Below are 16,662 nucleotides of genomic sequence, written 5' to 3' on the forward strand. Positions count from 1 at the left end.
TGGACTACTAAGGAGGCAAGATGCAACCGGAACCCCACACTATAAATACCACCCAGTCGAATTGGAGGACTGTGATAGAGGAAAAAAAAAATAATAAAAATAAGAATAATAATAATAATAATAATAATAATAATAATAATGATAATAATAATAATAATCCACAATTATGTAAATAATTCTATTATTTTTAAACATGTATGTAATTGTTGGATTTTTTATACAACAGATTACGTAATTGTGAATTTCTTTCTCATGGGTTATCTGTACTTCTTAAAAATCTCGCATTATTTTTGCCATGTTATTATGTTATTCTTTAACGAGTACGTTACAGTTTAACATCTCTCTCTCTCTCTCTCTCTCTCTCTCTCTCTCTCTCTCTCTCTCTCTCTCTCTCTGAGTGACGAGTCTCAGAACGGGGGCCAAGTACCTCATCGGCATATAGCCCTCGACTAGTGAACTATTTTAGGATTTTATATAAGAAAAAATGAATCTCTTAACCTCTTAATGAGAGAGAGAGAGAGAAGGTGGGAATAATATGATGGAATAAAAGTATTTCCATCTCTGTTATTGATATATATATGGTGGATACAATCCACAATGAAGTAAAATTCCCTCCTTCGTTAGTTTAGTATATTATTTCTTGTATAGGATTAAGCTTTCGACCATCTTGTTCACTAAAGTGAACAAGACTACTAAAGACACTTTAGTGAACAAGACCACAGTTGATGGTCGAAAGCTTTAATCCTATACAAGAAATATATATTTTAAACTACAAGAGGAATTTACTTCATTGTGGATTGTATCACCATTTACTTAGAGGTACGACTAAGTACCTGGCTTCTGCTGATATATATTATATATATATATATATATATATATATATATATATATATATATATATATATATGTGTGTGTGTGTGTGTGTGTGAATAGTATGTATGTATGTATGTATGTATGTATGAATGAATGTATGTATGTGTGTGTGGTGTATTATATATATAATATATATATTATATATATATATATATATATAGGTAATAATTTACACACATATGACATAAGAGTAAAATTCATCCTCATTTCTGTGTTTTGAGAGAGAGAAGAGAGCGAGAGAGAGAGAAGAGAGAGAGAGAGAGATGAATGATATGACAGAAGAGTAAAAGGAAGTATCCCAGCCTATTTTCCACTGAAATTACCCAAACCACTTTCTCCTCCTGGCGGTGAGATAATTCGCTTATCATATAAAACCCCCTGGAGACTCTGCCGTAATAGACCGACTGGAGGAATCCCAAATGGTACGTCGTTTTCTGAAGTCGTATTAAAGGAGATATTTTTTCTTAGATTACGTGATGAGGGATTACGTTGGCTTTCATAGTTTATTTATTTCAAGAGAGTTTTATCTCTCTCTCTCTCTCTCTCTCTCTCTCTCTCTCTTCTCTCTCTCTCTCTCTCTCTCTCTCCGTACGTGTACGCACGTGTATTTGTATGTTCGTCTTATGACGACCTTAATCCAGAGATTTTTTTTATTCATGTTCTGAAAATGTATCTCAGAATTTTTTATTTTATATAATATATATATATATATATATAATATATATATATATATATATCGCTTGTTAGACTTGGAAGGAATTGTCTTCAGCACCGTGATTTTCCTGTTTTACTTTTTACTTTAAATTGTGTATTCGCGTAACCAGTGCCAATTAACGATGCCACTACAATTCCTCTAGAGTAAATTTTAGGTAGAAATATGATTCCGGGTGTTTCCATAATGAAAAAAGGTATGCGTATACCAATGCGTAATGACGTGCAGCCGCAGATAATACTAGTTAAAGTTGCACGACACTAATTCATTATACATCATCAAAAGACTACCACCAGGTGGACTAGCTATCTTAAAACCCTTACGTAGCCCAGACCCGAAAAAAAAGATTAAAAAAAAGGCGAAAAAGTGTCGAAGGGGAAAAACTAAAAGGACTAAAGTTCCAAATGCCTTGATATTTTTCAAGTGAGAGAAACCCAGCTGGTCGGACACACTAATGCTTCTGTCATTCCCTGACGCCGAAGAAAAAAAATGAGGAACTGAAGGGGGAGGGGGGGGCGGGAGGGGGTTGGAGTGGGGTGATGGAGAAAATATTGGGTAAGCTATAACGCCCTGAGTATAAGAACCATGTTGCCTCATTTAGCCCGGAATGTCTTCTCATCCGTGATATAGATTTCGGTAATTTTTCCGTCTGCCGGATAGAATTGGCATTAGTTCGACAGCGATGCTTAAAACTTCTGCCGATTTCCGGGCTGTGGGTGAACTGGGTTGAAGATAAATTCTTCTCATTATTAGGAAGGGGATGATAAGTGTTCCCTCTTAGTAACTCTAGACAATCTTTCCTTGGTTTCCATTTTTTTTTAAAGTAAATGGACAATAAGTGTGCAAATATGTAACCAGGGCTTTAGGTAAAGTAATTTATTTCTTTCATGTGTAGATTGGTTCGTAATAAAATTAAAAGAAGTTAATTTCATTCAGTTTTATTACTTTTTTTCTTATTTTAACACTAGAATTGTCGTTGTATTCAAACAAACGCCTTTAACAGACACTTGCATCAGCTGAGAAAAAAATTGAAGGTAGATTTGTATTGGATAGACTCGGCTCAAAACGTTCAGGATGATATGAAAAAGGGAAAACAGAAGGAAGGAAGGAATTCCAGATTGTAAGAGCAATACAGGATGGTCATGAAGAGCTGATTCACCTGAATATACTTTGCTATCGGAAGAACTACTAATACAGAGCTTTTTAGTTAATTTTAATGTTTACTGAATATTTTCAGTATCAGAAATGTTGACTCGTTGGTTTCTCAGGAAGCTTTTTGCAATGAGTTTGCTAGATACGTTCCTTTCTTCACTCTTGAGGCGACCCACAACAGTCTGCTAATTGCTAGGACATAATTCACTGCTTAGGCCAACAGAGGCGCAATTCCTTGTCTCCCTGCCCGCATCTGAGATCGATTCCAGGTTTCTGATTTGCCAGGCAAGTCAGGTAACCCACTTAACCACAGGAACCATATGGCATTAGAAAGTCCTGGCCTAAGGGGAAGTTACTTAACCTCACTAAGGTGTTTTCATTTTGCATAATTTCATAAGAGTTACGACAAACGTAATTTGTTTATAAGGTCACAAACGACGTCTTAAGCAGTAGGAGGACGTTTTTATAACCTTCTGAACACCTGGACGTATATATATAGTTAATTCGCCACTCAGTGTCACCTGAAATGGAGTTGGTGGGATGTTAGTTACCTGCCATTTCAGAATGGGCGAAGAGCCCTAATTGTTTCTTTTGTCTTTTTTCGACCCGGAAGTTACTCATTCCCGTCTCTTCTCATGATTAATGAGGTGCATCGGGAGTTTCGGGGATTTTTTTTTTTTTTTTCCTATTCGTTGATGAGAGCTGGAACATTTTTGGAGGAGATGAAAAGGTGGTTTAAAATGTTAAAACTTTTTTTTTTTTTTTTTTTTTTTTGAGGGGGGGGGGAATAGGGCGGGGAGGGGGTGACTAGTCATTGAAATTGACATTACTATAAAGATTCTCTCTCTCTCTCTCTCTCTCTCTCTCTCTCTCTCTCTCTCTCTCTCTCTCTGAAATCGGTTTCGCCTTGTTAGTGCTAAATCAGCTTTTGGATTTCGTATCCCAAATCTCTGTTTTTTATTTTCCATGATCCCTTTATCCCTCTGCCTCCACTTCAACCATTTCTATTTTCCCTTTTATCCTTCTTTCTCTCTCTCTCTCTCTCTCTCTCTCTCTCTCTCTCTCCTCTTTCATTTAGTCCTATTTATTTACGCTTCACATTTTCCCTCATTTCGTTCAGAGTGGCCATTTTCCAATACCCGGAATAGAAGGACATGAAATGAAGTAACTCTAGTGCAAGTGCAATTACAGATTATAACACCCCCTCTTCCCTCCCCCTTCCTCTTTTCACCCCTTTATATATTAACAAAGAACCAAAAATCAGTTCCACGAAATCCTTACACCGTCGCTTCGTAAATGGCCAACGTGCCAAGCCACCGAATTAAAATTTTTTATAACTTCGGTTGACACCAGTGGTAATACTTCCCGGATATATAGGTCAGTTGATCATGAGGGGGAGACAGAAAAAATAAAGTCATCCAGTAGAGAGAGAGAGACGCCGCCAGCGATATTGGGAAAAATCGGAAATGGATAGAGAAAATCAATTACAGTGAAGGATTTGGGATTCGGGGGTGGGAAGGAGAGGGGGGGGGATAGTAGGGGTTGGTTATTCCCCCCCCCCCCACCCCCCACCATCCTCTTTTTGGTTTTTCTTCACTGGTTCAGAATTCATTTCCTTTAGTTTTCGTGCCATTGCTGTACAGTTTTCAGCTTGGTATTTGAATTCTCATAGTCCTTGCCATTGCTTCAGATGGGTAATGTCACTACTTCTTGTTTAATTACTTGAATTTCAATATAACTTCGTGAATTATTGTGTTGATATTATGTATGTGATCTCTGTAATTTTTTACCTTGAAAAAATGCAAAGCAGTGCGCAAATGATGCATTTCTTGTTGCAGTCTCTCTCTCTCTCTCTCTCTCTCTCTCTCTCTCTCTCTCTCTCTCTCTCTCTCTCTCCGGAGAGGGAGGGACAGAATTGACGCAGCCAGTGAGGTCTGATGTTCATCTCTAGTAAAACCAAGAATTTATTGATCAGCCGATCTTGCTCCATTCTCCTACTCCATGATTCACCATCCACTGTTAACACGGTTGTCAATGATTCTGAATACTGCAAGATACTCAGCTTTACCTTCTGACTCCCAGCTCTCATTTTGGTTGCACTTATAAAAGCTTGTGCAGTGCTTCCAAAATAACTGGGTATTACGATGATAAAGGCACCAGATTCCTCGCTGTCAGTTTCAGTTTATGGGCAACTTCCTTTTAACCCCTTCAGTGCCTGCACCCGTAGTTGGTCAGTGCAGCCACATTTTGATTAGGTGCCACGATGGCACAGTGCCCCTTCTGAGGTATTTCATGCCCCCATGACTGCAGAAGTTGCTGCGGGAGCATTATACAGCTTTTCCTTAAATATCAAGCATTTTTCTGTTGCAGGTTTGCTTGTGTATGTTTCCACTTATCTGTTGAGTTGCCCATTTATTTATTGAATTATTTATTTTTTATTTATTGATTTATTCTTATGTGCAATTAACCATTATTCTTTCCTTTGCTCTATTTTTCCTTTTGGAAACTCGTTTAACAAATTCAGCTTTTTTTTTCCTTGCTTGCTCCATCAAATGGATACATATTTTTCACTATAGTAATAATGATAATCATAATGGAGACTTCGATTATACTTGTTCATTTTGCAACACCATTTTCTGGTCGTTTATAATAAGGCCATGACTCATATTTACCCTGTTTTATACATTACTATTCTTAGTTTTAAAAGATTCAGATTTTACAAGGATTTTGATGCACGACGCGCAATGCCCACGTTAAAACGTCATTCTGACGTTGTTGCTTTATCTATATTTTATTTTATTAATTACCAGCATTTTTTAATTTAGTTTTCAGCGCTTCATCGTTCCCAAGCTTTCAAAAATATTACATTTACCAATTTTATGGTTTTATTTTCTGATACAATCCTCAACTTGCGAAGTACAGCTAATTTAATTCATGCGGAATGCAACATTTCTTTGTTCAATCCATTATTTTATCACACCATTCCCCATAAGAAATACAGTTAATACAATTAATGCAGAATCCAATATTTCTTTATGTAATCCATTGTTTTGTCACACAATTCCCCATACGAAATACGGTTAATGCAATTGTTTACAACATTTCTTTGTGCAATCTATTATTTTATCCTTCTACCTCCACCAGAAATGACATCCCAAGTCTTTTTATTTCTCCCACCTTCGCCATCTTCCCGATAAAATCCCCAGGTTGTATAACGAGGTTAGTTGAGTATTTTTAACATTTCTCGATGCATTCCATTATTCCATCGACGCACCTTTCCCGACGGAAACGACATCTTAATTCCTCTCTTTTCTCTCCATTGCAGACAGCAACTTCGTCCTGGGAAACGCGCAGGTGCCAGCGCTCTACCCGATCGTGTACTGCAGCGATGGCTTCTGTGAGCTCACCGGGTATGCGCGCGCGCAGATCATGCAGAAGGGCTGCGCCTGCAAGTTCCTCTACGGGCCGGAGACCTCCGAGGAGCACACCCTGGCCATCGACGAGTCCCTCGAGACCAAGTCCGAGCTCAAGGTCGAGGTCAAGTTTTACAAAAAGAACGGTAAGGGAGTCCTCCTCCTCCTCCTCCTCCAAGTAGTAGTCTTAAGTCATAGTAGTAAGTAATAGAGGTTTATTTAAATCATTCATAGCAGTAATAGTAATAGCTTGAGACTGTGCCCCGCCCCACAGTTGCACTGGGCAGGAAAAGGCCGGAATGGTGATGCAGCTGGTGTCCGAAGAAACGCTGCAAATAAGCCTGTAGGAATGCCTACAGTGCACCACGTGAAGTGCACTGATGCCATTACCCACTGGGAGTAGTATTAGTTTTTTTTTTTTGGGGGGGGTGCCATGAATTTTTTTCCCTACGAAATGGTGGTTGACATGAGTTACTTCAGATTAACTAGACTTACTGAGTGGAATATAAACGTTCAGCTTTTGCTCCCTTTTAAATATTAAGAATTTGGTGACGTTTACAAAGGTTTTTTGGATTAAGGATCACTTTGTAAATCATCATTTTTCTTATTCCTCTAAGCATTAATACTTTTTCATAGTTCAAATAAAAATATAAAAGTTTTCCTTCCCTTCAAAAAATATTTTGATAGACTCTCAGCCTTTTGTGTCGATATGTGTGTATGAGCTGAATTTTATTCATTTATTTATTTGTTATATTGAAACCATTTCCGCAACTTTTGAAATGGATTCTGTACCTAAGAATAATTTTCGCTATATTAATTTCGCTCGTGGCATATCGAATGCGGAAAAAGTTTTCATTTCACGTAGAATCAGGATTGAATCGACTGTGGAATATAAAATGGTTTACGTTTTTGGAAGCTGGAAATATTCAGTTTGCTTTCCCCCGAAACTTTTTTGTTTACCTGTCGTGATGAGAATCCGAGACACGATTTCAAATTCCTTTTATGTTGAAGTTTCTTCGAGGTAAAGCGTTTTGCCAAGAAGTATATGGATATAATAGAGGTGTAGGATATGCCAAGAAGTATATAGGGATATAATACGGTTGTCACAAATCACTAGGTCTGGAGTGCTCGCTTTATACGTTCGCTGACGTAAAGCTTTCAAGCTTTTTTAGGTTTCGCAGAATAAAGAAGTTTACTGACAAAAGCAATCCATAAGAGTCTTCAAGAGAGGGTGTTCTCATTAGGCAACGAAAGAAGGAAATGGGACTGCGGGAACTGTCTAGGAAGATAATAACGGGGGTGTGTGTGTATTTGCATACATAAAACTTACATATGTGTTTGTATGCATGCATACACTATGTATTCACGTGTGTACATACTTGTGTTTGAGTAAACTGTCTAGGAAGATAATAACGGGTGTGTGTGTGTGTGTATTTGCATACATAAAACTTACATATGTGTGTATGTATGCATGCATACGCTATGTATGCATGTGTGCACATACTTGTGTTTGAGTAAACTGTTTAGGAAGATAAGAACGGGTGTGTCTGTATTTACGTACATGAAACGTACATATGTGTGTGTATGTATGCATGCATTCAGTATGTATGTATGTGTACATACTTGTGTTTGAGTAAACTGCCTAGGAAGATAAGAACGGGTGTGTCTGTATATACGTACATGAAACGTACATATGTGTGTGTATGTATGCATGCATTCAGTATGTATGTATGTGTACATACTTGTGTTTGAGTAAACTGCCTAGGAAGATAAGAACGGGTGTGTCTGTATTTACGTACATAAAATGTACATATGTGTGTGTATGTATGCATGCGTGCAGTATGTATGTATGTGTACATACTTGTGTTTGAGTAAACTGCCTAGGAAGATAAGAAAGGGTGTGTCTGTATTTACGTACATAAAACGGACGTATGTGTGTATGTATGCATGCATGCATGCACTATCTATGTATGTGTGTACATACTTGTGTTTGAATAAAGCCATTCGCAATCCAGATTACAACCACAAAGAACTTTGCAACTCGGGAGCATAAAAAGGCTCCTGGGAGCTCTGTATTTGCACTTAAACCCTCTTCTCTCTGACTGTTACGGATTTAGTATTTATCCTTCGTCAAACCAATTCCTTTTCTTCTCCTTCTTCTTCCCCGGCATCTTTTTTTTTTCAACCGTTTAATTAAAAACAAACCCTCCACCAGTCGACAGGGGCTTTGAAGTATAATCTGTGCTGTGTAGTTGTGTATGTGTGTGTTGGTGTGAGTGTGTGTGTGTGTGTGTGTGTGTGTGAGAGTCCTTCTATCCAATCCCTCTCCGTCTCGCCTTGGTTGATATCACCAGAAAATCCACGCGTTTTTATACACGTTTTTATCGGGTGACAGTTTCGTCTGCAAAGTAAAACTAGAGTTTTACCAGTCATTAAACGCCGTTTTTATACACCGACACAGAAAAATGCTAGGGACGTTAAAATATATGCCTTTGAAATTGGAGATCATTTCGCGACTGCAAATATGTGTATTTCTCTTGCAAATCGCTTTCATTATCAATCTAATGCGCTGCCCTTGCCCTGCGATTCCGTCAAACAGAATGTCGTATAATATATATATATATATAATATATATAATAATATATTTATTTATATATTAATATGTATATGTATCTTATGTATGTATATATATAGATATATATATATATATATATGTTATGTATGTATATATATATATATATATACACACATATATATATAGTATGTATATACATAGGCGTTTCCTCGCTCAGCCAAACAACAGTGAACTCCTGTAATGGAATTTTCAATTTTGGTTATGGCAACGGAAATTCGAGTCTGAAAGGAACATTGAAAGAGTAGTGAGTGTGTGTGTGTTTGTGTGTGTGTGTATGTGTGTGTGTGAGTGTGTCTTTTTTTTTTTTGCCGATTGGCTGTCGGCTGGCTGTTAGATCCATTTGATTGAGTGAAGGGTGTTTTATTTGTCATGCTTTTTTTTTTAGTTTTTTATCGTAGTTATCTGTCATTGGCGAATGTTTTCCTATCTATTGTTTACGAGATCGGACGGTTATTTAAAAGTTACGAATACTTTTAAAATTCATTACCTATATATATAATATATATATATATATATATATATATATATATATATATATATATTATATATATATAAATTCAATCATTTATCACCAAATATATTTTGCAACAAGTTGGTAAAGAAAATTTATTTGTTCAGTGCTTGTAACTTAACTGAATGTATTGCAGTACTGGCTCGGAATATCAAAGAATTCCTATTTGCTAAACTTTGGAATTTTTTTCCTAATTTCTTGTGTCTCTCTCTCTTTTTTCCTATCTCTCTCTTTCTCAGTTCTCTAATCTCTCGTCTCTCTTCCTCCTTCTCTCGCTCTCTCTCTCTCTCTTCTCCTTCTCTCTTCCTTCTCTCTTCTCTCTCTCTATCTCATCTTTTTCTTACTCTTTAAACATGGACACTGGAAAGGTAAGGATGTTATGTAACATGTCCAACAAACTTTTAAAAAAAAAATTAAATAGTAAAAGGGACAGAGCTCCAATAGGAATATGTACTCCTGTTGGTTCTGGTCTTTTTACATCCATATTTTCCAGGTTTTTTTGACTGAAAAAAGGCCTTTTTGGCCTTTGCAACCATTTCGAATTATAAAGATGCCCCGGTTTTTTTTTTTTAACGTTTCTGTCGTCGCATCCTCGGTGAAGGAGATCGTCAAGGCGTCCCTGTGTATGCATATATTGCTTAGATTTATGCATATAAAAAGAAATACCGTACAATCCTGCGGATATGGAAAAGGTGTCCATCTGCATATATTTACATCTATGTAAATGAGACATACTGCCTATTTTCACTATGTTTCTTATTCATTTCAACTTCATATAGAGTGAAACAGGCCTCTACAAAATGCTCATATACACCAAGAGCCTGCCGTCAATGCACAGCCCTGGTGTAAAGGGGGCGTGGCCTAGGTAGGCAAGAGATGCCGACTAGTCAATTTCCATCGCTCCAGATGCAACCACCAGCTGGGTGAGATGTTATTCCCATCTATAGTTCTTGGGACATATCTGGTTCTTAGGGCCTGGTCTTGTGCCGCAGTTAGCATTCCTTCTGTTTACTTCTAATGTTCTCCCCTCTGTAGCCATTGCCATGTTTCATCGCTGGCCAATTCTTTAGTCTGTCTCATATACTGTCCTTGCATTGTTGTTGTGCCATTCCTCTGTTCTGTTTGTCATTCTCCTGTCTCTGTATATTTCTGGGTCTTCGTCTACGTTTATAGGTCCTTTGCCCCAGTGCTCTGCTCTCGATGTTGGCACAGTCCTCTATGCTTAGTAGCCCTCTCATTCCTTTGTTTCGTGTTATGTAGAGTCTGTCTGTATTTGCTCTTGGGTGTAGTGCTTTGTGCATTGTCATGTTTTTCCTAGTTTTTGGTATATTCTGCTGAGTTCAGCCTTCATCCACTCCACTTCTCCTGCGCTGTATATGATTACTGGTACTGCCCATGTGTTAATGACTCATCATATTTCCTATGTTGAGTTTTAACTTGATTATGGCTTTAAGTCTCTGCATATATTCTTTCCTGGTCGTGTCTTTCATCTCTTGGCGTTTTATATCCTCTCCTTCTATTATTCCCAGGTATTTGTATCAGGTCTCATCTATGTTTGATGCTATGTCCATCTGGTAGTTTCATCTTCTTCAGTCCTTTTTACTTTGCCTTTTTGTATGTTGACCAAGGCACATTTTTCTATTCCAAACTCCATCCTGATGTCCCCAGACACAATACTTACAGTCTGGATTAAAGTATCTAATTCCTTAATGCTCTTACCGTACAGCTTCACGTCATCCGTGAACAACAGATGATTCTTAAGTTGGCACCCGGCATCCATCTCTAGTAATACTTTTGTCATGGGAATCATGACTACTACGAAGAGTAGTGGGGACAGTGAGTAACTTTGAAAGATCCTTCTCCTGATGTTAACCTCTCCTAGTCTTATCCCAGAACTTGTAAATACTGTATTCCAGTTGCGCCTTGTATTTTTGAGGAAGCTGGTGGTGTTTTCCTCTGCCCCATATAATTTCAAGGCTTCTATTAGCCATATGCGTGGTATCATGTCGAAGGCTTTCTTGTAGTCAGTCCATGCCGTGGTTTTCCTTCTCTTACTATTCTTCATTACCATTTTTCTGGCCTTCTGTGCCCCTACACTTCCTTCTGCAGCCTTTCTGTTAGCGGGGATGGTGTTTAGGTAGTTGTACCACCTTTCACTGATGGTACCTGTTAATAGCTTCCTCATTATTATTATTATTTTTTTACTAGAATTATTATTATATCAATAATCTTATTAATTTATTGTTATTTTTATTTTTTATTGTTATTATTTTTTATTTTATCATTATTATTATGTTTATTTTTATTATTTTTATCTATATTTTATTTTATTTTTCATTTCATTTTCATTTTTACTATTATTATTTTAGTATTATTATTATTATTTTTGTATTATTTTTATTTTTTTTTTATTTTTATTTTCAGAATTATTCCTGCATATTATCTTACGATATTTATCTTTATTTTCATTTCTTTTTTTATTATAATTATTTTATTATTATTATTATTATTATTATTATTATTATTATTAGTATATTATTATTATTTTATTTTTCAGTTTGTAGTATTATCTTAATTTTATTAATATTTATATTATTTTTATTTTATATTTTTTTTATTTATTACTTGTATTTTCAAATTTTATTATTAATCTTTTCCTAATTTTAATTATAGTTTTTATAGTTATTATTATTATTATTATTATTATTATTATTATTATTATTATTATTATATTTATTAATAATATTACTTTGTTTTTTATTCCAATTTTTTCATGTTTATTATACGTATTTTAAAATTTTGTTATTATCATTTTACTAATTGTATTCATATTTTTATAATTTTTATCTTTATTTCCATTTTTATTTTATTATTCTTTTTCATTTGTATTTTATTGATTTCAAATTTATTTTTAATTATTTTTATTTTATTTGTTTTTCTTTTTTTTATTATTATTTCTATTTTTCTCATTTTAATTTTTAATATTTAATTTTTTTCTTTGTTCTGGATATAAACCATGTTTTAAACATGTTGTATTAAAAATCATTCTTGCCTTAGCTGCATTAATTTCATATAGGTCTATTTTCCTAATTATGATTCTCTCATAGTTGCTGAAACTGGTGAGCAACTCACAGAAGGATTGTATGGTATGTCTAAAATAGGTAATTATAAAAGTATATGTCAAATTCATTCAGATGCCAGAAACTGTAGTTAAACATTCGTTGTAAATCCCGTACATTTTCTCAGGAGTAAATTATATTCGAAGTCTGGATTCTGACTATTCCTTGGTAAGGGCCTCTTATGCTGAGGTAGGTGACGGACTGAAGCAGGAGGGTGAGACCGTCTTCTTCTGTTCTGTATCAGTTGCGCTTTGCATTTTTGAGGAAGCTGATGGTGTTTTCCTCTGCCCCATATAATTTCAAGGATTCTATTAGCCATGTGTGTGGTATCGTGTCGAAGGCTTTCTTGTAAGTCAATGCATACCATGCTTAGGTTGGGTTTCCTTCTCTGACTATTCTTCATTACCATTTTACCTATCAGGAGCTGGTCTTTTGTGCCCCTACACTTCCTTCTGCAGCCTTTCTGTTGGTGGGGGATGGTGCTTGTATCATCTAAGTAGTTTTACCGCCTTTCACTGATGATAACTAAATAATAATGTAAATGGGATGTTAGTAACATCCCATTTACATTATTATTATTATTATTTTCATTTTGAATTTGTAGTATTATTTTCTTAATCTTATTTGGTTTTTTATTTATATTTTTATTATTTTCTTATTTTTATTATTATTATTTTATTTTATCATTATTATCATCATTTTTATTTTTATTTTCTTTTATATGTATAATTTAAATTTTTACTTTCAAAATTATTGCTATTATATTATATTATATTTGTTTTTATTATTTTATACCTATTCTTCTTTTCATTTTGAATCTTTATTTTTATCTTTTTATAATTTCATTTATATTTTAATTTATTTTATATATATTATTTTTATTTTTTTATTTATTTTTATATATTATTTCCTTACTATTATTGCTATTTTTATGCGCATTATATTTATTTTTATTTTATTATTATTTGATTATTTTTACTTTTATTTCAATGATTTATTTTTTTATTACTTTTATTTTTATTTTATTGTTGATATTATTTTTAGTTTCTTGTTATTTATTATTTTGTTGTTTTTATTATTATTTTTATTTTATTTTTTAATTTTTATATATTTATTTTTGGTATCAGTATTGTTATTATCTTTATTTTTTATATTTATTTTGTGTTATATTTTTATTGTTTTTTCTATTTTTGTTATTTATATCTTCCTTATTATCATGACATTATTTTTACTTGTACATTTATTAATTTTATTTTGATTTTGATTATTTTTATTTTAGATTTATTATTTCTATTTTAAATATTATCATTCTATTTTATTTATTTCATTGTTCATTATTTTATTATTGTTCTATCTATTTTTATTTTATTTTCATTCTTTTTATTTACAATTTTATAGTTTTTTCATTTTTTTAATATCTTATAATTAATATTTTTATTTTTATTTTTAGTTTATATTATTATTATAATTATTCTTATTTTCATTCAAATACTTTTTTATTTTTATTAATTTTTTGTTTTTATTTTTATATTTTAAGTTTTTTATTTTTTAGTTTATATTACTTTTTTATTATTTTATTATTTCTATTTCTATTTTTGTTATTTTTATTTTCAAAATTTTTACTACATAATATTTTACAATTTTTATCTTTATTTTCATTATTTTATTTTTCTTTTTATTTTGTATTTCATTTATTTTATTATTATTATTATTATTATTATTTTTTTTTTTTTTTTTTTTTTTTTTTGCTCTATCACAGTCCTTCAATTCGACTGGGTGGTATTTATAGTGTGGGGTTCCGGGTTGCATCCTGCCTCCTTAGGAGTCCATCACTTTTCTTACTATGTGTGCCGTTTCTAGGATCACACTCTTCTGCATGAGTCCTGGAGCTACTTCAGCCTCTAGTTTTTTCTAGATTCCTTTTCAGGGACCTTGGGATCGTGCCTAGTGCTCCTATGATTATGGGTACGATTTCCACTGGCATATCCCATATCCTTCTTATTTCTATTTTCAGATCTTGATACTTATCCATTTTTTCCCTCTCTTTCTCTTCAACTCTGGTGTCCCATGGTATTGCGACATCAATGAGTGATACTTTCTTCTTGACTTTGTCAATCAACGTCACGTCTGGTCTGTTTGCACGTATCACCCTATCCGTTCTGATACCATAGTCCCAGAGGATATTTGCCTGATCGTTTTCTATCACTCCTTCAGGTTGGTGCTCGTACCACTTATTATTATTATTATTATTATTATTATTATTATTATTATTATTATTATTATTATTATTTTATTTTGAATTGGTAGTATTATCATATTTAATTTTGTTTTTAGTTTTATTTTTATAATTTTGATTTCTATTTTCACAATTATTACTATTATTTTATTTTATTTTTATCATTTTATATCTATTCTGATTTTTATTTTGGATCTTTATTATTACTTTTATTAATTGTATTATATTAATTTTTATTTATTTTTATTAGTTTTTTTTATTTTTTAATATTTTATTTTATTTTTTCAATATTATTATATCTATTTTATTTTTTTCATGTGTATTATATATATTTTTATTCTTATTAATATTTTATTATTAGAATAATTTTGTAATTTTTTATCGTTATTTTTACTTATTTTTATTTTTGTTTTTTTACTTATATATTTTTAGTTTTTTATTTATTTTTTTCATTATTTTTTATTTTAAGTTTTATATTTATTACTTTTATTAATATTGTTGTTATTTCATTTTTATTATATTTATTTTATTTTTTATTGTTTTAATTTCTTTTAATTAGTCATATTTTTCCTATTTTTATTTCACTAATTTTACTTTATTTTTATGAATATTGAATTTATTTTTATTATTTTTATTTTTATACTGTAGTTATATTTTTTATTTTATTATTGACTATTATTTTAGTATTCAATATTTTTATTATTTTTATTATTCTATTTTTATTCACAAAATAAGTATTATTGTTTTCTTACTTTCTGTTTGTATCATTTTTATTTTATGTTTATTTGTATTTTGAAACTTTATTATTATCATTTAACTAATTGCCTTTATAATTTTACATATTTATTTATTATTTGTTTTTTATTGTTAATAATATAACATTTTTATTTTTTATATTTATTATTATATTTTGAAATTTTTATATTCTTTACTAATTGTATTTATATTATTTTTTATTTCTTATTAATTTATTATTAATGATAATATAACATTATTATTTTTTATTTTTATTTTATATTATTATTATATGAAATTTTATTATCAATATTACTAATTGTGTATTATGTTATAATTTTATTACTTATTATTATTTTTTTTATTTTTTTATTTTTATTTTGTTATTTTTCTATAATTTTAACTTTATTTTATTATTATTATTTCATTTATTTATATTTAATTTTTATTTTTTTATTTCTATTTTTATTATTTTGATTTTTGGTATTGTTATTTTCTTATTTTTGTCTTTATTCTGGGTGTAAACCATCTTTTAAACATGTTTTATTAAAAATTATTGTTGCCTCGTCTGCGTTAATTTTATATAAGTCTGTTTTCCAAATTATGGTTTTTTCATTGTTGCCTAAACTGGTGAGCAACGCACCAAAGGTTGGCATGTCTAAAATAGGTAATTATGATAGTCAATTTTAACTTTATTCAAGGATGCCAGAAACTGTAGTCAAACATTCGTTGTATAACCTTTAGAGTTTCTCCAGTGTAAAGTTAAACTCAAGGTCTGGATTCTCAACGAAGAATCCCTCTTCACCAACGTGCCCGTCGACCAGACCATCGACATTATCTGTGATCTCGTCTACCGGCACTGCACAATATCCCAGAAGCCTCTTTGTGCTGGACATCTGTGCAGATATTCCTCCAGAAAGATGGCGAACGTAGTATATCGTGGGAAGCACACTGGAATGACTACATTACGTCTTGCGTAGAGAATCTCCTGTCATGTCCAAGAAGGGGCCATCAAGAATCACGCCCTCATCGCCCACCTAGACACAATCTCCCACGACTGCATTATCCGCAATACTAGGATAGTAGGGAGAGCACCCGACCCTCGCCGCCTGCGCCTTCTGGAGGCGTTACTCCTCCAGGAGCAAAAGCCCTCCATGAATACGATGCAGGAGGCCTTTTTGCTTCCGACCTGCATGAGAAGAAACGCGGTCGAGTTCCTGGTGAGTGTCCTGCCAGGTCGAGCAGTGGGAGAGGGCTCTCCTGACGAAGGCCCTGA

General features: G+C 32.7%; 1 protein-coding gene across 4 annotated transcripts in view; it reads left to right on the forward strand.

Annotated features, from left to right (window-relative positions):
• The window catches only part of LOC135206092 (potassium voltage-gated channel subfamily H member 8-like), a 421,415-nt gene that overhangs the window by 309,281 nt on the left and 95,472 nt on the right, over positions 1–16,662 (forward strand). For all 4 annotated transcript variants that reach the window (XM_064237316.1, XM_064237319.1, XM_064237318.1 and 1 more), the window contains exon 3: positions 6,063–6,296. In XM_064237316.1, the coding sequence (XP_064093386.1) occupies positions 6,063–6,296 (234 nt within the window). The remainder of the gene's footprint in view (positions 1–6,062; positions 6,297–16,662) is intronic.

This window comes from Macrobrachium nipponense, chromosome 29 (genome assembly GCF_015104395.2).
Source record: "Macrobrachium nipponense isolate FS-2020 chromosome 29, ASM1510439v2, whole genome shotgun sequence".
NCBI classification, from domain to species: domain Eukaryota; kingdom Metazoa; phylum Arthropoda; class Malacostraca; order Decapoda; family Palaemonidae; genus Macrobrachium; species Macrobrachium nipponense.